At 44.0% G+C, this 22,427-nt stretch overlaps 3 protein-coding genes across 4 annotated transcripts; 1 reads left to right on the plus strand and 2 right to left on the minus strand.

The window, feature by feature from the left end:
• Nucleotides 1–3,344: 3,344 nt before the first annotated feature.
• On the minus strand, nucleotides 3,345–4,174 carry LOC122048424 (ethylene-responsive transcription factor 12-like). The gene has a single exon (XM_042609992.1). It carries the CDS (start codon nucleotides 4,170–4,172, stop codon nucleotides 3,345–3,347), a length of 828 nt encoding a protein of 275 aa, XP_042465926.1. The 5' UTR covers nucleotides 4,173–4,174.
• Nucleotides 4,175–5,788: 1,614 nt separating this feature from the next.
• Nucleotides 5,789–11,141, minus strand: LOC122046207. The gene is made up of 3 exons (XM_042606782.1): nucleotides 10,653–11,141; nucleotides 10,321–10,570; nucleotides 5,789–6,076 (listed from the first exon to the last, which is right to left on the minus strand). The coding sequence occupies exons 2-3, from the start codon at nucleotides 10,456–10,458 to the stop codon at nucleotides 5,927–5,929; spliced, it is 288 nt and encodes a 95-aa protein (XP_042462716.1). The 5' UTR covers nucleotides 10,459–10,570; nucleotides 10,653–11,141; the 3' UTR covers nucleotides 5,789–5,926.
• A 9,317-nt stretch (nucleotides 11,142–20,458) lies between these two features.
• LOC122046209 lies at nucleotides 20,459–22,395 on the plus strand. Of its 2 annotated transcripts, XR_006130191.1 has the most exons (3): nucleotides 20,459–20,741; nucleotides 20,836–21,292; nucleotides 21,706–21,804. XR_006130191.1 is itself a non-coding variant. In XM_042606784.1 (2 exons), exons 1-2 carry the CDS (start codon nucleotides 20,474–20,476, stop codon nucleotides 21,228–21,230), a joined length of 663 nt encoding a protein of 220 aa, XP_042462718.1. In that variant the 5' UTR covers nucleotides 20,459–20,473; the 3' UTR covers nucleotides 21,231–22,395. The 2 variants fall into 2 exon arrangements, 1 of the variants encoding a protein (XP_042462718.1); XM_042606784.1 differs by having other exon boundaries at nucleotides 20,836–22,395.
• Nucleotides 22,396–22,427: the final 32 nt, after the last annotated feature.

The raw sequence follows: 22,427 nt of genomic DNA on the forward strand, positions 1-22,427 counted from the left end.
GAAGAAACTCACACGAAGCTTCGGAACTCAACAAAGCTCAAGAGCACAGCAGCAGCTCCAAGAACAGGAAGAAGGAAGAAGGAAGAAGAAGAAGAAGTAGGCTCGCAGCAGCAGCCCTCCTTTTATAACCTGCGAAGAAAACGAAGAAACACAGAAGAAATCTAGCCGTTGCGTCGCATCTAGTGCTGAATCGATGGTCGTGGACCGATCAGTTCATGTGGATCGGTCCACGCACCGATCCATTCCCTCCTCCTTCGCTTTCCATCCCCGATCGGTCCATGGACCGATCAGAACCTCTGATCGGTCCGGGACCGATCAGGCTGATCGGTCCCGGACCGATCAACCCTCTTGCGCCTCGCTCCTTTCGGCTCGATCGACTCACGATCGGTCACCGATCGACCGTTAACACTGATATGCTATCGATGTGTGCGATCGGTCACCGCATCGATCGAATATTCTGATCACCGGATCGATCACCAGATCGATCCAGCTCATGGTTTTCGCCCAAACCAAGTCCAAACCAACATCCGGTCAATCTTGACCTGTTGGTATATTGCGCCTAGCATCCGGTCACTCCCTTGACCTGCTAGGACTCTCCGCTAAGTGTCCGGTCAATCCCTTTGACCCACTTAGACTTTTCTCTCCGTATCAAGTATCCGGTCACTCCTATGACCTACTTGGACTTCCCATCACCAGATGTCCGATCACCCTTGATCCATCTGGAGTTTCCCTTGCCCGGCTTCACTCACCAGGACTTTCACCTAGCTTCACTCACTAGGGTTTTCACCTGGCTTTACTCACCAGGATTTCCACAACTGCCTGGCTTCACTCACCAGGACTTTCCAACTGCCTAACATCCCAGTTAGGACTTTCTCATTCACCTAGCTTCACTCACTAGGATTTTCACCTGGCTTCACTCACCAGGATTTTCCCGAATGCCTGGCTTCACTCACCAGGACTTTCACCTTCACCTAGCTTCACTCACTAGGATTTTCACCTGGATTCACTTACCAGTATTTCCCGACTGCCTGGCTTCACTCACCAGGACTTTTCAACTGCCTAACATCCCAGTTAGGACTTTCCCACTGCCTGGCTTCACTCACCAGGACTTTCCACACTGCCTAACATCCCAGTTAGGACTTTTCCGTGCCAAGTCTCCATACTTGGACTCTTCGCGTGCCAAGCTCCCTGCTTGGACTTTTCCAGTGCTAAGTCTCCATACTTGGACTTTTCTAGTGCCAAGCTCCCTGCTTGGACTTTTCCGTTGCCAAGTTTCCATACTTGGACTTTTTCCCGAATCAGGTCAACCAGGTCAACCTTGACCTAAGGTTGCACCAACAATCTCCCAAACATCTATTCTTGTCCCATATCAAGAATACAACTCGTCCACGAGTGTCAAACATCAACATGCAACTCAACTAGGTCAACCTTGACCTAAGGTTGCACCGACAATCTTCCTAAGTCAAACATCAAAATACAACTCGAGTCAGGTCAACCTTGACCTAAGGTTGCACCAACAAACAACTCTTTAAAAGATCATCCACTCCCACGAGCATAGGCACATGCACACTAGCTCAAACTCCCCAACTTTTAATTGTTCTCCTCCAACTCATGCACACCTCACTAACTTGAACATCGTAGTAACTATGTTGGGGCACCTCCCAACGCCATTTTAATCTCTTTCTTTGTGAGCGTTAGGTATATTTATCTCCCTTGTTGGCATCCCCTAGGAGTCATGTGGTCCGTCTAAATCCGTTGGCCGATGACTTAACCATCTACGATATTTAGGCCAGAACAAGTCTTAGTAGAGAATCAAACTGTATTCCTCGAGTAATCTCGATAATGTTTTTATTATTACTCTAAACTATTCAGTATTGGCAAATACATTTTTACTATATTTTTCTATATTATGTTAATAGTGGCAAAAAATGACTACGCTCGCCCTCAGTGCCTCCGCTAACCTGTCCTAGAGTCAACACGAAGGAGATAAATCACGGATGACTATTAGCCTTTGTAATAGTAACTGGCGTACGAATGAGACATTTACCTCTGTTATATCGAAATTCGAACCTCAGACATCATAATGACAACACCTCACGCGCTAGCCACTAGATCATCCTAAGAGGATTTCTATATTATGTTAATGGCCCTTAAACAATAATCATTGATTTGTAATAATTAATCAAATAGAATAATAACGGAAGAAAATTTGAGTTTATATATACAACCATTGAGAAGATGCCCTCAGGCAACACCGTAAGTGTATATGCACTCTCAAACACTTATAATTTAATTTTCAACTATAACATATTATAGGATATTTTTTTTTAGTATAATAAAAAAAATCTAGGATATTAGATTATTGGATACTCCTCACTTGCATTTCTAAATTTAATTTTAAATTTACTTCAGTGATTAATGAAACTCCTGTAAAATTAAATCAATCATCGCTATTAATTAATTTAAAAATTAAATATCTACGTTACCAAATCAACTGTAAGATTGCATTAGAGCAGCATGCAAGTCAACCAATGAAAAATAATAATAATAATAATAATAATAATAATAATAATAATAATGAAATAATTAATTTTAAGGATAGCGATAAATAATTAGAATTTGATTAATTAGAATATATTTTATAAATTATTATAAAAATATTTTAATAATATTATATATATATATATATATTAATTACAATTGACCAATTTCTAGCTTGGCAGATTCTATATAATGAACAAAATTTACTGTAATTAAATCTGCATGTTCTTCCCAACTTTTCTACTTGTACTGCACGAACATTAAACTGCACGATGAACAAATACCTGGAAAGAGAAAAAGGCCAGACAAACTCTGCCCTAGCTTTAAATAACCTCTGCAAAAACATCAAGCTGTCAACACCAAAATATTCTGCACTAATCACCCACTAATACCATGTGATCAGTTATCATCACCTTCATCCTAATTCATCATTTGGCACTAATTACGTCCCGTGATTGTAATTAATAAAGTCATGGAAACGCTAAGTATGCTAGTCTCCTTTCCTTCAACTGTGTGTTCTCTCCTGTGACAGTAGAGATATGGATGTTGGCCCCTGTTCAGTAAAAAAACCATCTTGGGAAACAGTGCAACTGATGCCACAAATTGACCTTGTGATTTGACAAGAAATTAATTAACCATCTTTGATTTTTGTCAACTCAAACATATTCTGTTCTACCTGCACACACAGATTCAAACTTCACCATGCAATTTCATGCATGCCTAAGAACTTCTAATTATACAGATATCATGCGCCTTGTTCTTCCATCTCTGACGTACGTGCAAGGAAATTGGAAGTGTTTTGATTAAGCTTGGTGCGAGTTGGTGGATGAGAGCTCGAAGAAGTCCGGGTACCGGATGATGTCCTCGAGGACGAGGCGGCCCGGAGGGATCATGGGGAAGTTGCCGGCAGCGTCGCAGATGGAAGAACTACTGTCGAAGGTGGAGTGGAGGGGTTTTTCGGTTCGCTTGCTCTGTTTCCGGCAGCCGTTGACTATCTCTTGGAGGAGGCCGGAGCCGGGAGGTTCCGTGCGGAAGAAATCGCCTTCGTCGTCGACGGCGACGAGTTCGGTAGCTGCGGGCGGTGGTGATGGAGCGGCGGCGGCGGTCCAACTCGGAGTACTGCTGAAGTTGTACGAGGGAGCAGCAGAGGCAGTGATTGAGCCGGAATGGGGGAGAAAGTTGGGGCTCGGGAGAGAAGAGGGAAGGGAGCAGGAAGGGCAAGCGTTGAAATTAAGGATCGAATGGTTGGCGAGATCGCGAAGAAGAAGCGAAGTGTCGGGCCAAGGCCAGTCGGAGGAGTGAAGAATGACAGCGGAGGCGGCGGAGGGAGTTTGGCCGGCGGCGGCGGTGGAGGAGGAGGAGGAGGAGATTATAGGAGGTTGGTAGTGGAAGTTAGTCCGCGCCTTGAGGCCGCGCATGGCGCGCGCCGCAATGTCGTAGGCACAGGCCGCCTGCTCCGCCGTGTCGAAGGTGCCGAGCCAGCGCCGCTCCTTCGACTTCGGGTCGCCGATCTCCGCCGCGTAGCTCCCCCACGGGCGCCGCCGGACGCCACGGTAACGCGTGCCATCCTTGCTCCCACAGCCCCCTCTCCTCCGTCCGTTGGGATGGACCCCGTCGCCATGATCCTCCATGTCGTCGCCGTCGCCTTCTCCCGTAGCAGTAGGAGAGGGTACGTATATTTATAGAAAAAAATTATTTAATTAATAGATTAATTAATTGGGAGTTTGAGGTTTCCGACTGCTCCACTCACGAAATTAATCATAAATAATTACTGAAATTAATTATTCCGATTTAACGGCTCAAATAATCAATCCCTATCCCACTTTGAAAACCGTAGAATTGGATCGGCAGGTTGAGTAATTAATCTTGTGCGTGGGTACGACAGGGGCGCAAATCATTTAAGTCATTTTAAATTATAATTTAATTATGATCGAATTAAAGTTTCAACAATTTAAACAACTTAATTTTATTTCGAATAGATCTCCAACCAAAAATTAATTATATTTTTAAATTTTGAATATAATTTTAATATATTTTTTACATTTAAATTTAAATATTAATATTTTCATATTAGTCATAATTTATAGGTTCCTTCACTTAAAACAAGGGAAAACCTTCAAACTCCAATTTATTGTACAAGTTGAAGACATCATGCATATAATCATGCATACTTTTGTGGAGCCCCCATGGGCTGGATCAACCGGTTAAAACGTGACATCCTTGCACAATAAGTCGTAGGGTCGAAAGTCCACGGACGCGCACTGGATGAATAATCTGGGTCGGCTGTGTTAAATTCCGGAGATACCACGCTTTACCCGGATCAGCATTCACCGCTGATTTACCTCCTCCTAGGATCCCTGTGGGACCAGGCCTAGGGGACCGCTGGGCGGCGGACCCGTCTTTTTGCACAATGCATACTTTTGTGGAAAATCCTATAAAATTATTCGAGATTATAAGTAGTAATTATGTTTACAGTTAAAAATGTGAGTCGAATTATAGAGATGTTGAGACTAAAAATGTGAGTCGAATTATAGAGATGTTGAGACGTAAATTTTCGAACCCTGTATATCTCACTTTTCCTACCACTTATTCTTTTGATTATCATAATTTATTTTTCTATGACCTTAGATGGAGTCCGACAAACACACTGATATGAGCGGTTTCTTCTTTGCGGAAGCACTCTTCTATGGAAACTATACATCCTGCTAATCCGCGTAGGTTTAGGTTTAGGTTTGACCTTTCGACTTAGGAGGGATGGAGATGAAGCATGTCATGCAGGCCAGCTAAGAGCTGTCACTGCGTCTAGGGAAAGAATGGACGGCATGCATCTGATTGATGGGCTTGGCCGTGCCTGTGTGCGGAAAAATAGGCAGTGAATAACCAATAGAATAAGTTACTGCTCCTCTCGGTATCCAACTATCCATGGCTTGCTTTGCTTGCAGAGGGAGTGAAGCTGGAGCACGGTTAGTGCATGACTATGATTTGGAATGATTACGACTGTCGGCGATCAGAGATTGTTCCCTGCTGGTCGCCTGAGGGTTTTAAGACCAATAGGTGGAAATGGAGACGACGAATCAGGGAGGGCAAATGCTGTTGCTTCTCTGAACTTGCATCTCTGATTCTCTGTCTGCTCTGCGCTACTGAACATACATGCTGTGACCAGTTGTGTGCATTAACTTTGGCTCCACGTTCTGTGAATTAAGCAATTCCTGTGTTGCTTCTGCATGCATGTCCTTTAATTCCTGCATGTTTAAATTCTAATTTGATCATTAACTTCACGTCGATAAACACCTGTTACGATTTAAAATGTTAAACATTGCCGATGGAACTGCTTAAGTAGACTGAAATAACCGAGGTTCCCAACGAGACGAGGAGGTGTGGTGCGTCAACCAGTTTCCTGCTCGAACTCATCGCCTTCTGAGTCGCCATTGTCCACATCATCATCTTCTGCACCAGCTTCCAGTTCCTCCTTGTTATCGACGACTTTTTTACCGATAACCGACTGGTTTACGTCCCCCTTCCTAATTTCACTTAACTGCGAGGAAGATAAATGCAGAGTCAAACAAATTAACAAATCATAGGAAGATGAATAACGTTTTTTCTTCCTTTGTTTTCATATGTGATACAGCATGTCGTGAATATCACAAAGGTATTATAGAATCGATAATCAAACTAATATGACAACTCAAAATCAAAGAAATGTGATAATCGAAGTTAGAGTGTGCATAACCGAATGAATCACCTCCAATAAATTTACGGAACTCAGTTCTCCACTTCTCATGGATAAGACTCCCAACATAAATCCGAACGGTCATAGAGTCATCTGGGCATACGATGCTCAGCTCCCCACTTCTCAGGAGCAAGACTCCCAGCATAAACTTAAACGGCCCTAGAGTCGGCCAAACATACAAGACTCAGTTCTCCGCTTCTCATGGGCAAGGCTCCCAACATAAACCCGAGAGACCCTAAAATCGGTAGGGTATGCAGGGTTCAACTCCCCACTTCTCATGGACAAGGCTCCCAATATAAACCCGGGCAGTCCTAGAGCCAACCGGACATATGGGGCTTAGTTTCCAATCTCATGAGCAAGACTCCCAGCATAAACTTAGGTGCCCTAGAGTTGATCAAACATACGGGATTCATCTCCCCACTTCCCATGGGCAAGGCTCCCAGTATAAACCCGAGCGACCCTAGAGTCAGTTGGACATACGGGACCCAACTCCCCACTCTCATGGGTAAGACTCCTAGCATAAACCAAAGCGGCCCTAGAGTCGACCGGACATATAGGGTTTAGCTCCCCACTTTTCATAGGAACGACTCTCAGCATAAACCCGGGTTGTCCTAAAGTAGGTCGGACCTACAGGCTTAGTCCCTACTTCTCATGAATACGGCTCTCTACATAAACTCGGATGGATACAACACTAGCCAGAATACCTCTAGGAGACAGCATTGTCAAAGAATCGCAACAACCTGTCAGAGAATAACGGTTGCTCACCAAAGATATTTCATTACTCTGACATATACTCGCAATGGAATCTTCTTTTGCCTAGAGGAAGACTGTTGTACATTCTCTATCATCTGACATATTCTGACACCCAATATATTTGACGCTTTATTATTGCGGAGGTTATTAGAACCAGTATAAAAAGGGATTAATTATCTCCGTTGACGAGGTACGCGCACACACACATACATACTACTATTCTACTGTTCATCTTCTCTCCATTTTCGTCTGACTACTGTTCTGAGTTGAGCGTTGGAATGTCTGTACCAAGGACCTCTTCCTAGTTCTCGCTCTAATATTCTTGTTGGTTCTGTCTATGATGTGCGTAGATTCGTAACTTCCAACTCAAGGTTCGCAGTTCTCAACTCGAAGTCTTTCCTCCATCAACACTCCTACCATCTCATCGGTCATCCATCTACTCAGCTTCCAAACGGGATTAATATTTTTGATGGTCAAATCACAAACTTAATGACGGCCAAAAAGAGTAACAATGATGCAAAGATCTGATGGAAAGCATATCCATAATCTACTTATTACGTAGTCTAACCACAGATCTTATAAATAATGCTTTTGACGGATATGATCCTTAACTTACCTTGAACCAAACTTTTTTATACAACTACCAAGTTCTAAACAATGAGGAAGAAAAAACAAAATAGAACTCACTTGGTAAGCAAAGACTTTTCACTGAAATGGATTTAAGACTACCAAATTAACTGAGAAAAAGGCAAACGCGAAACTTCCTTTACTTGAAAAAATTCCATGTAAGATTTATGAGAATAGGTCAAAGAGAATTATAAACAAAGTGAAATATAAATGAACTAATTACCTTTATTAATTCAACTAATGAACTACAATGTGATAAAAAGTGGTTCACTCACTCCTAGCACCCTCGTTAATCTGTCTCTACGTTAACAAGAAGGAGGTAAATTACAGATGACTACTAGCCATTAGTGTAGTGGCCAAGGTATGGGGGAAGATGTGCTTAGATGCGTCGAGTTTCGATCCCATGATCTAATTTGGCAACACCCATGTCTCAACTATCGCACCGTCCCGAGAGGACCAACTAATGAACTACAATAACCTTCATTTGTGGGACTAGTGGATCATCAGGTACTAAATTTATTAATTCAAAGATTACTTTCTCCAGAAGAAATTTGGCTAGAAAGAGCAGAAAGTAATGAATAATCTAAACAATAAGACAAAGATTTAATCTAGCCAAAATTCTTCTAGAAAATAAGAAACATAGGAAGCACCATCCCAGACCCTAGCATGGTGAAGGTATGCAATGCTGGTCTTGCCAATATTATGGCTATCTTTTATTGCACAACAAGAAGGTATGCGACTGCTAGAACTATTTGAGCCAAAAAAGCATTTTCTACCATCACAGATGTTACACTTGGTTTGTTAAGTCATTTTGTCATCTTAACCATAGTTTGCGGACCATTTGATTCCAATCTAGATTATTAATTCTGATTTGGCTACACAATCAACTCTATCGGTCAATAGATGATGTAGTTTGACTGTGAAATTGGAAACCCCATCTTACTCCATCAGAAGACAAAAAGAAAAGATCACAAATATCTCGGTCAAAAGATTTAGCTAGAAATCAGACAAAATTGATTGGATTCTATTAGTTCCTTGGAAAAGTTTTACTTTTCTTCTTGGTTTTTCATTGGGATGAAACTTCATGTTTATTTTATTATGATTTCTCTTTCCTTTATAGAAACAAACAAATGTACTATAATGACACGAATGAATCTTGAGTCTCCAAACAAGATAACAGTCAGCATCTTCAATCTCAAACTCAAACATGATGACTTCTCTATTTAGGACTTCATTGACTTGAGCAGAGCAAAATGAAACTGACTATAATCCAATTACCATTGTCATCGTGAATCTCAAATTCTAGCAGGAAATTTCTTCATGGTGAAAGTTCTGTTAAGACTAGATGACTCTTTACACGAGCTCCTAAGTATTTTTTGTCCCGTAGTCACTTCACTTGCTTGTTTCTAGATGTGACTCTTAGTTACCTGAGCTTGTGCTTCTAAGTACATGCTGATCACAGTCACTTCACTTGCTAATGGTTAGTCTAAGGTGTTCCAGGCCTGCTTTATGCATAAAAATCCGATTATTAATGTTTTTATCTACTATTGATTTTGTTGGGTTTGCTATCAATAGAAGGTCCACTTGAAGATTCTATATGTGAGAATGATAATGGGCAATAGCTACTATATGATATGAACATGTTTAAAAAGGTGATCAATAGATTGAATTGATTAGAGTGGATGGCAGAAGGAGATTGGGAAGCAAAGAAAATTTTAGTTGATGGAACAAAAATTGATCTAATTTATTTGAATATTAATATTATATTACCTTGTATCAAACTCAAGAAGTAATAAAGTCAGAACAAGTATAGCATCATGATAAATCTACCCAAATGGCACATAGGTTACCTTCTGATAAAATCACCTTAAACAATATGACATCAATCTTTAGACAAACTTTAATATCTCATCCTCAAAATCCCAATGTAAACACATTTTTCTGGATGCCTACCCTTGAAATCATTAGTTATTCGTTTTAATCTAATGGTTTGCAATTAGTAAACAAAACAAGAGAAAGACACACAAACCTCCCTAATTATTAAAACAAAAAACCTAACTCTTGTTTTTTAAGACATTTTTTCCCATCTAAATTGTCTTACAAAAAATGATCTAAAAGCAGTTGTATCCATCGTCAAGGCAATGTATACTACTTTCATCTAATTTGATTTCATACTTGACCACATTAATAGAAGATATCTCTAAGAAGAATTCCCTGATTTCATCAATCTGGATAAGTAGAAAAGAATAATAATGATATTTATGCATCCAGGATACTAGATGAACAAACTTTATCACACAGTCATCATAGATAGGCCTTAGTGAAACTACCTCCTTTTCCCACGATTAGGATGACAAAGGGGACAATACTGGCAATTCTAGATCCCATTGGTTGATGATAATATGTAGTTTGTATATTAAAAGGATAACCCACTGCAAAACCTAAGAAATCAAAAGGCTTGATCCTCAAAGTGATCAGTGCACCATTCCGAATGACAAGCATTCACATTAGAGGATCAAAATTAGCCATAATCATCAGGTGAGAATCCGTACGAAATGCTATCAGAATATTTGGTCAATAAAAACTCGAAATCAGAAACCCTAGATTCGAGAACGAAGAGAAAGGAAGCAAGATATGATGGGAGGAAGCATAAAAATAGGAAAGATTGCCTTTTCTTCGAGCTCGGCTTCCAAGACGGCGAGAGATTCGTCATCGCTGTGGGCGTGGGCAGCGACGGGGAGCAGGGTGGAAGTGGGGATGAGTGGAGGGGACGTCATCTGCCGCATGAACGCAGGGAACTGAAGCATCCTTCACTTGAGATGCGATGCGATGCGAGCGAGGCAGGGGCGAGGAGGATACCGCCCGACAAAATATTCCGGAAGTGGTGCTTCGTGCAATGGAAGCCGCCGCCGCCGCCGCCTTAACAGAGAAGAAAAGGGCGTCCCAAAATATCAAAAATTAACAAAGGACACCCCAAAATTATCAAATTTTCTCAAATTACCTCCATCCGGCACCCCCGTCTCATCATCAACGCACGCGGTGGCCCTCGGTACCCTTTTTGCGGCAGGTTCGCCTCTTCGCCGGCCCCAACTTCTGGCTCAGATTCCGGCTATTCGTCGCATCGATCTGCATCGGCTGCCTTGGCATCTGCAGCAGCAGCATCTTCAACACTGGCGGTGAAGCCGAGCGCCACGAACAGGGCCAGGAAGCGAATCGATAGGCGGAGAGGACAGAGACGCAGAGTAGGAAGGCGGCCCAGGCAGCAGCGAGGTGAACCCAGAAGGATTACTCGGCGATCCGCCGGCAGGAGGGCAGATTTGACGGAGTCGGCGAGGATATCGAAGTGGACTGCTACCGCGCCACTCCCACTCTTCCATCGGCTCCCACCCAGCAACTCTTCCAGCCGAATCTCCGGCTCTCAGGCGCCGGTGATTAGGAGGGGGCGGCGCCGTTCGAGGGTAATTTGGGAAAATCGCTACTTTACGGCGCCCTCCTAATAAAAAATGAACTGATTTTAAAATAGTCATATCTCAAAAATTTGTTTTGAGATAAATAATTAAAATTATTTTAATATTCATCAAAATTATTATTTTTAATTCAGTATCCGATTTTTTATTTTAATTATTAAATAAATTAAATTAAATTAAATTTAATTTAAAATAATCAAAATTATTCAATATTACTAGAACAATTTGATTAGAGTGGCATTCAAACATATTTAATAGGATAATTAAGTAAAGTTAAGAAACTCAAATCATTTAAATGATTATTCAAGTTTGGTTTGATTTAATTTTTTATTATAAATTTAGGTTTAATTTGAATTTAACTTGAACTTAGTTTGTTTAGAATTTAGATATTATCAAATTATGAAATTTTTGTTCGTTAGGTTATTTATTGATCAACAAATATTGTTCAAAGATATTGTTTACCTATATTGTTGATGAATATTATTCATGAATATTAACAAACTAAATATATATATATGTTTAAATTTATTTATTTAATTTAATGAATTGTTAAAATTAATTTATTTAATTAATATTATATATATTAAATGAACATAAATAACAACAAACCTATTCAAAAACACTTTTATTTACCGTTTTAAATGTCACGGTACTATATACTCAAAAGCACTTTTATTAATAATTCAATTGTTGCGTGCTAAGGTAATCTTAGTCCAATTTAATAAAATAAAATAAATTAATTTTTTTAAAAAACAAATTACTTTTTAATAATAATAAAAATAAAAAATATTTTTTTATGATAATGTAAATAAAAAACTATTTTTTTTATGACAATGTAAATTTAAAAAAAAAACGCTCTTTTCCCATAGATAATATTTTCATAATTGAAGAAAATTATTCTATTAACAATAAAAGTGGGAAGGTTCCATTTATCATTCTACGTACAGCTAAAACTAAGGGGTTGTTTATTTCGAATCAAGTAATGAGAATCAAATAAATTTTTAATTTTACCTTTAACTGTTAATGTATTAAAAATTATTAAAAAATAATATCCCTATTTTTTAAAAAAATATACATGTTAAAATTATAACAAAAGATATTTTAATTTTTTCATTTTAATTATTTATGTATTTTAATTTGGTTCATTTTAATTTGAAATAGAAATACTCAATTTTAAAATGTAAACTTTTAAAATTTTAAATTTTTTTAAGAGAGGAGAACATCATGTGATGATGATTCGATCGATCGATCCGGATCCTAAAATCATGTATATCCCTTGACAATAAGTATGGTGTTTCTAGCCCAAGGTAGGCCTTAGCTGACCAGGAATGCCAAACAATTATTTTTCCTAGCAATTCACCTTCTGCTGATATACTTGTTCCTTCATCAGCTAGCAAGCCACTTCTAATTTGGTCTTCAGATGAAGGGTTAATGCAATCAGAGAAGAAACCACACTAGTGAATCACGTCGGGACCAGATTGGTCCAAGAGTTGCTGGTAAACATTCTGATTGATCTGGATATAGGTTAGGATATATAAGAGAGGGGGCATTTGGGTCATTTCAGACATTAGGGCTTTAGTGCGTTTAAAGAAGCACTGTTCATAAGGGGGGGGGGGGGGGGGGGGTTTCGTGGTTCTATCGCCGCACACGGGAAAAAAAAAACATCTTCCTTATCCTCTCCGGCGCCTCGCCGGTGCCATCGCTAGCCGCCACCAGCGCTCTTCTCACTCCTCTCCTTCCTCACCGGCAAGCCTCCACGAACAGACCGCCGCCCTCACGACGGCCAGCAGCCGAACCTCATGCTCTCCTCGTCCCCGTCTCTCTTCTCCACGCCGGCAACGCCTCGGAGCACAGCCAGCGCCGCCCCCTAGTGGGCACCGCCTCTGGCGGTTCGCGCCGTCCCAGCGGCAGTAGCCGCCCTTAGCGGCAATCACCGCCCTCATCCGCCCTTAGCGACAACTGTCGCCTCCGGCAGCCAACGCTACCACTGGCGGCCACTGCCCCAGCTGCCTTGGGCAGCCAGCGCTTTCGGCGTCTAGTGCCGTCATCTCTGGCAACCATTGTCGCAGCCGCCGGCATCGCCTGTCAGCCGTCGTTACCCTCCGAGCCACAGCCGCCCGAGTGCTCAGGTATCGTATTATGCATATATTCCGACCTGCGAGCCAAGAGTGTGTTTGGCCTTCGTGCCGCTGTTGTGTTCCGGCTTGCGAGCCGAGGTTGTAGTCGGACAGTGCATCATCCTACGAGTCCATATCGCGTCCGGCTCCGAGCCACTAGAGCTAGCTACTCACCAGGCGAACGTTCACCTACTATTCAGGGTTGCGACGATTCGGTCAGTATCCCGATCAGCTTATCCATCCATTTGAGGGCGCCCCCCCCCCCGGGGCCAGGGTACGTCGCCGTATTCACTTTGTACATATTTTATTGTCCTGTTATTATGTGGATGCTTATCTGTGCGCGGGACCCACCTCGAGCATCGAGGTGCCAGGGATCGGGGCAACTCGATCACTGGTTGCAGGTGTTGTTGACCAGAAGACATCGGACGACTTGGTCAACACAGGAGACAACTCATCAACCGGGTCATGGGGATGTGGTCAACCTTCCAGACACGTCACACCGGCAGGTTCGTCTTCTCAACTTCCCGACAGGATCAAATTGGCGTGGTCTGTGGGAACGCACCTGGTCTGGAACGTGAAGACGGACGACCCGGAAAGTTCCGCCATCCTCATGGCCGGGATGATCTTCGACGAGTATATCGTATCCTCCTCACTCCACGGGTATTCGGGAGTCGAGAAATTGAGTCAAATCCTCTGCTGGTCAGCAGGTCAGTTTTTCAGTTACATTCTCTTTCGGTCATAGAATTTATCATAATTTCTAGAGCAAGGACTCCCGTGCCGGTCGGCCGGGTTTCCAGCATATGCGAGCCACGGGCTCGATGCCGAAGACCCCGTACCGATCGGCCGGGCGTATATCATCCGAGCCAAGGGCTCGATGTCGAAGACCCCATGCCGATTGGGCGGACGTATATTAACCGAGCCAAGGGCTCGATGTCGAAGACCCCCCGTGCCGATCGGCTGGGCGTATATCATCCGAGCCAAGGGCTCGATGTCGAAGACCCCATGCCAATCGGCCGGGCGTATATTAACCGAGCCACGGGCTCGATGTCGAAGATCCCGTGCCGATCAGCCGGCGTATATCATCCGAGCAAAGGGCTCGATGTCGAACACCCTATGCCGATCGGTCGGGCGTACATTAGCCGAGCCACAGACTCGATGTCGAAGACCCCGTGCCGATCGACCGGGCGTATATTAACCGAGCCAAGGGCTCGATGTCGAAGACCCTGTGCCGATCGACCGGGCATATATTAACCGAGCCACGGGCTCGATGTTGAAGACCCCGTGCCGACCGGCCGGCGTATATCATCCGAGCCAAGGGCTCGATGTCGAAGACCCTGTGCCGATCGGCCGGGCGTACATTAGCCGAGCCACGGGCTCGATGTCGAAGACCGAGTGTCGATCGGCCGGGCGTATATTAAGCGAGCTACGGGCTCGATGTCGAAGACCCCGTGCCGATCGGCCGCGCGTATATCATCCGAGCCAAGGGCTCGATGTCGAAGACCCTGTGCCGATCGACCGAGCGTACATTAGCCGAGCCACCGGCTCGATGCCGAACACCCCGTGCCGATCGGCCGGGCGTATATCATCCGAGCCAAGGGCTCGATGTCGAAGACCCCGTGCCGATCGGCCGGGCGTATATCATCCGAGCCAAGGGCTCGATGTCGAAGACCCTGTGCCGATCGGCCGGGCGTATATTATCCGAGTCATAGGCTCGATGTCGAAGACCCCGTGTCGATCGGCCGGGCGTATATTATCCGAGTCATAGGCTCGATGTCGAAGACCCCGTGCCGATCGGCCGGGCGTATATTATCCGAGTCATAGGCTCGATGTCGAAGACCCCTTGCCGATCGGCCGGGCGTATATTATCCGAGCTGAAAGCTCATTGTGGAAGACCGTCGAGCGACGACGTTAAACTTTAGAGTCGAACCGGCGACTATAAAAACCCCGGCTTGAAGACCGTCGAGCGGCGACGTTAAACTCTAGAGTCGAACCGGCGACTATAAAAACCCCGACTTGAAGATCGTCGAGCGGCGACGTTAAACTCTAGAGTCGAACCGGCGACTATAAAAACCCCGACTTGAAGACCGTCGAGCGGCGACGTTAAACTCTAGAGTCGAACCGGCGACTATAAAACCCTGACTTGAAGACCGTCGAGCGGCGACGTTAAATCCTAGAGTCGAACCGACGACTATAAAACCCCGGCTTGAAGACCGTCGAACGGCAACGTTAAACTCTAGAGTCGAACCGACGACTATAAAAACCCCGGCTTGAAGACCGTCGAGCGGCGACGTTAAACTCTGGAATCGAACCGGCGACTATAAAAACCCCGGTCTTCACGGACTAGTTTATCGGGTATTCTTTCTCCCCCCATTCGGGATCGAGCTTATCAGAGCAACTATCTCCCCCGTTCGGAGTCGAGCTTACCGGATCTTCTATCTCCCCCGATTCGGGGTCGAAAGATCATCACTGGTCTCAGACCAGTTCATCGGATATTCTTTCTCCCCCGTTCGGGGTCAAGCTTATCAGAGTGTGTATCTCTCCCCGTTCGGGGATGAGTGACCGGCTTATCAGATATTTCATCTCCCCCGTTCGGGGTCAAGTGATTATCATTGATATCAGACTAGTTTCAGATATTTTATCTCCCCTGTTCGGGGTCGAGTGTCTCCACTAGTCTCGGATAAGCTTATCAGATCATCTATCTCCCCCGTTCGGGGTCGAGTGTCTTCACTGGTCTCGGACCAGCTTATCAGATATTCTATCTCCCCCGTTCGGGGTCGAGCGATTGTCACTATCATATATTTTATCTCCCCCACTCGGGGCCGAGCATTCTTGGCGAACATTAATCTCCCCCGTTCAAGGTTGAGCAGTCTTCATGAGCATTTATCTCTTCTGTTCGGGGTTGAGCAGTATTCGCTGGTCTTGGATCAGCATATCGGATCTCATATCTCACCCGTCCGAGTAGAGATGTCTTCATTGGTCACGGTGCATCAGAGCATCTTATGTCCCCCGTTCGGGGTCGAACTATCTCCAATGGTCGCGAACGAGAGTATCTCCGCTGGTTTCGGGCCATAATATCTCACGGGCTCTATGTCCACTCGGCTAAAGAGTTTCGCGTCCATGCGCCTTCGATTCACGGGCTACGCTCCAGTTCAGTCGATGCACCCACTGGGCTCACGACATTCGTCTCTATCCGCATTTGATTTCACAGGCTACGCTTCCGCTTGGTTATTGGGCTCCACTCTTGCCCAGTGCTGCTTCATCGCTTGTTTGGTATTCGCCTATGAGCTCACTTAGCGGTCGGCTGGGAGCTTGCCTGGCAGTCGCTCGGCACTATTCTTCGTCACTCGATCGACACTTTGGTAGCCACTTGATCTTTGGCGCGTCTACTTAGTCGCGTGCTTGTTTCACTCGGCATCCTTTCAATCGTCCGATTGACATCTTTGCGGTCGCGCGTTCGGCATCGCTCGTCCGCTCGGTCCACTCGTGGTCCCGCATGTTGCTCGGTCTACTATCATTTTGCTCATCGCTTGCTTGACGCTCGACGTCGATCCAGTGGCCGACTTGGCATCATTTCTCGTAGTTCGCTCGGCATGGCTACCATCCCCCGCGCGACGCGCTCTCGAATTACTCGGTTCGTATTTTTTTTAGTTACCTGATTAGCACCTTCTTGATCGCGCACTCGACTCGATCTCCCGCCTTTCCATCTGATCAGCACTATCTCCATTGCCCGGACCACACTATTTCTTGTCACTTGCTCGCTACTACTTGAGTCACTTGCTTGGCATCACCATAGCTGCTGATTCGACGTGATAAGATGAGCACAGTGATCTGATTTCGTGTTCGGTAGTGATTCTGTTTTGGGATTTGGTCCAGTCAATCGGACTTGCGCCTCCTTCGACTAGACTTGAAGGGGAGGCTTGTGATCCGGATACAGGTTAGGATATATAAGAGAGGGGGCATTTGGGTCATTTCAGACATTAGGGCTTTAGTGCGTTTAAAGAAGCACTGTTCATAGGGAAAAAAGGGAGGAGGGGGGGGGGGGGGGGTTCGTGGTTCTGCCGCCGCACACAGGAAAAAAAACCATCTTCATTATCCTCTCCGGCGTCTCGCCGGTGCCATCGCTAGTCGTCACCAGCGCTCTTCTCACTCCTCTCCTTCCTCGTCGGCCAGCCTCCACGAATAGACCGCCGCCCTCGCGACGGCTAGCAGCCGAGCCTCATGCTCTCCTCGTCCCCGTCACTCTTCTCCACGCCGGCAGTGCCTCGGAGCACAGCCAGGGCTGCCCCTAGTGGGCACCGCCTCTGGCGGTTCGCGCCGTCCTAGCGACAGTAGCCGCCTTAGCGGCAATCGCCGCCCTCATCCGTCCTTAGCGACAACTGTCGCCTCCGGCAGCCAACGCTACCACTGGCGGCCACTGCCCAGCTGCCTTGGGCAGCCATCGCCTTCAACGTCTAGTGCCGTCATCTCTTGCAACCATTGCCGCAGCCGCCGGCATCGCCTGTCAGCCGTCGTTACCCTCCGAGTCACAGCCGTCCGAGTGCTTAGGTATCGTATTATGCATATATTCCGCCCCTGCGAGCCGAGAGTGTGTTCGGCCTTCTTGCCGCTGTTATATTCCGGCCTACGAGCCGAGGTTGTAGTCGGACAGTGCATCGTCCTACGGGTCCATATCGCGTCCCGCTCCGAGCCATTGGAGCTAGCTACTCACCAGACGGACGTTCACCTACTATTCAGGGTCGCGACGACTCGGTCAGTGTCCCGATCAGTTTATCCATCCATCTGAGGGCGCCCCCCAGGGTACGTCGCCGTATTCACTTTGTACATATTTTATTGTCCTGTTATTATGTGGATGCTTATCTGTGCGCGGGACCCACCTCGAGCATCGAGGTGCCAGGGATCGGGGCAACCCGATCATTGGTTGCAGGTGTTGTTGACCGGAAGACATCGGACGACTTGGTCAACACATGAGACAACTCATTAACCGGGTCATGGGGATGCGGTCAACCTTCCAGACACGTCACACCGGTAGGTTCATCTTCTCTGCTTCCCGACAAGATAACTGATGATACATTTTGTAATGAGGAAGGTGGAGGAGTTCAGGTTCGGGGAGGAAGGGGATCTTCGAATCCTCGACGAGGGGGCGGCGTTTGGCGAGGTGACGGTGTTAGGCGTCGTTCGAGAGCGACGTCTGCGTCGTTCGAGAGCAGGCTGTAAACAGATCTGGTAGCGAGAAGGGGACAAGATCTGAGGAGGAGAAGGAAAGTGCTTCCTTCGCCTTGAAGCTTTCACTAGAGGACAAAGGGGGAGAAGAGGGAGGGAATGAAGTTAGGTTGACGTGGTGAGGAGGAAGCAAACTGAAATGGAGAGGAGAGATATGCGATGGGAAATATTAGGTTAAGGGTATTTTTGGTATTAAGTGGAAATTTTGATTACTGTAAATACAAGAATAAATGATTGAAAGGGTGAGACACGGTAATGAGTCATTACCCATTAATAAAAAATCATTCTCATATTTGTATTTTCATTCTTATAAATCAAACACTAACAATGATTGCTATTTTCATTCCCCACTTATATTCTCCTAAACAAACGCCTCCTAAATGTCCCAAATGTTTAACAAATCATTATATCTCTTAAATTGTTTTTACTTAATCACCGCTTTATAAGAATCCATTAGTTTTTCCATCTAAGAGTAGGGGAGCCGCTATTTATTATTTTAAAAAATAAAGTAAAATGATTTTATAATTTTAATTTTGTTTTGCTTTAAAATAAAATTAATAAAAAGAAAAAAACAGTTGTTTAATAGTAAAAAATAAACGGTTGTTCGATACATAATATAAATAAAACTTATCATCATAAATTAAAGGTGATCGACTATCAAGATAAGTTTAAAAAAAAATCACAATAGATATTCTTAGATAAATCATTCATTAATTAAAAATTCATCCTAAACTGCGATTCAATTTTTAAAGGTCTGCAAAATAAATAAAAAATGCTCAGCGTACTCCGGGCAATTTGTTTATTTATTTTTATGCTACATTTATGTGACATTGTACAATAACATCGGCTAGGAGATCACTAGTTGGTGCCCAGTCATTTCCACTTCGCATCATATCTCTCGTAGAAGATAGAGACGATTGCCCAGCAGAAATCCCGCACGCAGTCAGATGTATACTCAGCAATAGTACCATCGAGTGGTCCGAATCCACCGCGCATCAAACGATAAAAGCATACACGACTTATCCATTTTATTACGTAGGCAGAGACACAACACGTGGAGCAGGCAGACACAACACGTCGAGAAGGAAAAAGCAAACACCACTCATGCTTCAGTGCAATGCAGCGCAGCGCAGTGGCTTTGGACGGATTCCAAAGATTGGTATTCCCAGTACGTTGGCTAGAGGAGGATATCGATGCCCCATAGATGATCAGTTTGTGTTCAGACAGGATTTCTCATTAGCAAGACGTAGTTCGATTTTGGATGTAAATATTATTTTAGATTATCTCGTGTTTCTAAATTTGAATAAATTCTCATGATTTATCTCTTTCTATCTAGATTACATAAGATCATCCTAAAGAACCTTTTTTTTTTTTCATTATAAAGGATGATGCGGAGATAGACAAAGGATATCCATTCACTGTCCACCTTAATAAAACCACAGGGCTGCGGAAAATTATGCTCATGTTTTTTCAGAAGGGCATGATTTTAGCAGTCAGGATCGAAGCTAGCGGACACCGCACTGTTTTGTTGGATGCGAACGGGAAGAGATGACGCGGAAGAAGTGGGGAGAGATTCTCCCAGATTGGACTTTGGAGGGGAGGTAGAGCTGCAAGAGACCATGGACTTTGGAATTTTGGATTCTCCAACGCCTGGCGGTGCTTAATTGCTTTAATTTCATTAGTCGGGCTTTTGACTTTCAACGTAATGTACCGAGAGAGATTGGAATATACTCCACATTTCTCTCTTTTGACTGACTTACCTTGCTCAAGTCATGTTAAAACGATAAAGAAATTAAAACTAAAATTTAAATATTAGGGTGCCTTTTTTAATCTATGCCCATATTATTACTAAAATTTAAATATTTTTAAAATTAAAAGATGAGGTGGTTTTTGATATTTTAATAAATTGAGGCGCACTGCTTATTTTTACCTAATGTTTTACAAGATTAGGTCTAATTGTTAATACCATTGCGTGTCGTGCTTCCCCTTCCGGCCTTCCCCTTCGCCTTCCCCTATAAATGGTTGCCATAGGATCTCCAATTCTAGGCTTGAAGGAAGCAGCTTGCTCACCTTCAAGGGCGATGGTGAGCGCTTCCTCCTCTTCCTCCTGCACCTCCTCTGGCTCCTTCGACGACGCATCCAAGCCCTCCTCCGCCGTCTCCGCCACCGTCAAGTTCCTCTGCAGCTATGGCGGCAAGATCCTCCCCCGTTACCCCGACGGCAAACTCCGTTACGTCGGCGGCGACACTCGTGTGCTCTCTGTACAACGATCCCTCCCCTTCTCAGGTTCTTTTTTCTTCCCTTTTTTTTTTTTCAGCCATGAGATTAGGTTTCGTCCAAGCTGTGAGATCGGTGGGTGTTAATTTGGTTTGGTGAACAGAACTGCAGGAGAAGTTGAGCGAGATGTGTGGGTGGGGTGGCCCTGTGAGCGTTCGGTGCCAACTTCCGACTTTGGATCTCGACGCCCTCGTCTCGGTCAAGTCCGACGAGGATCTCACCAACGTGGTGGCGGAGTACGATGCCGCTGGCAGCGAGAAGGTCCGTACTTTCTTTTTCCCTGCCACTGCGGCCAAGCCTGGCAGCAAGAGTAGCAGCGGCCAGGCAGGGAGCCCTACTCGTCCGATCTTTGCTGCCCTGCCCTTCGCACGCCAGATCGCCTCCCCGGCGAGGCACACTGGCCGGGTGGTTCGATACCACGGGCACCACCACCTCCATGGCCATCCTGTGGCTGCCCGGCCGTCGAACTACCACCTGGTGCACCACGGCAACCGCTGACCGTAATAATACCATCGCCGGCACCGCTGCCATGGCCACAGTTGGCTGTAAAAGAAGCTGAGGTAAATCAATGGACCAAACAAAACTGATTTGCTTGTAGACCGAGGACCATCGATCGATGTAGCAATCTCGTATGCTTTCAGTACAATACAATTAAAATTTTAAAAACACACAGAAACCCACTAAAAACCAAACTTCTCCGATCAATTAACTTCGCCTGTTGCCCTCTTTGTGTTCCTGTCCTTGATCCGCCCATTCTTTGTTTGTTCATGGGTTAGGGTTCCGTCTCCGTGTCAGCCCATTTCCGTTACTTTTATTGCATTTTGGTTGAGCGTTACCTCCGTTTGTTGACGTCGTCAGTACGTTCTAGGACTGCATCTTTCCTTTCAAAAGACAAAAGTAATTGCCTTTTTTAATTTATTTATGTCGTGTTGATTAATTGAGTACTGATTCGTTCTTTGATTTGTTTTTGCAGGTTGCTTCATTTGTTGGCGAGGGCATCTTCGTTCTTTCCGGGATACATTACACACTATAGAGGGACAAATTTTGGCGTCCGACTCAAAAAGTTTTTTTTTAAAAAAAAAGTGCGGTACCTAAAATTACTATAATTTTTTTATTAAAACTTTTAAAAATAAAAAAAAAGAGATAATGGTATTTAATTTTTTAAAACATATTGTATATTTATTTAAATTTAATATTATCTTATTTTGTTTCATGTAAATGGATTTACTTTTTGTAAATATCAATTATTTCATTTGTTATATTAAATATGGTAATGTTTATATATTTCTGGGACTTTGAGAAATATAACAGTATATGTATTATTGTATTTCAAAATTTTAAGAAATAAGTTATTACAAAAATATTATAAAGTGTTGGGGGAAAAAATGGAGTTTGAAAACTAAAAATTTTGAGTGTAGAATGAAAAATAAATAAAATATTTGCTGCCGTTTTTTAAAAAAAATGTAGAAAAAAATATTATGAAAATTGCTGAGAAATAGAACAAAAAATAAAATCAGAAAACTAAAAAAAATGTAAAATTGAATGCAATTTTGGAATCTGTATGATAAATGGAGGGCCCGCTCTGGCTTCTGTCATTGACAAAAAGGGGAGTCTGGTGGAGGGTCGGTTTGTTTACATTTGTTTTTCTATATTTTTCGTTGTACTTTCTGAGTTTTCAAAGTTTCATTATTAGAA

This window comes from Zingiber officinale, chromosome 2B, assembly GCF_018446385.1.
Source record: "Zingiber officinale cultivar Zhangliang chromosome 2B, Zo_v1.1, whole genome shotgun sequence".
NCBI lineage: Eukaryota > Viridiplantae > Streptophyta > Magnoliopsida > Zingiberales > Zingiberaceae > Zingiber > Zingiber officinale.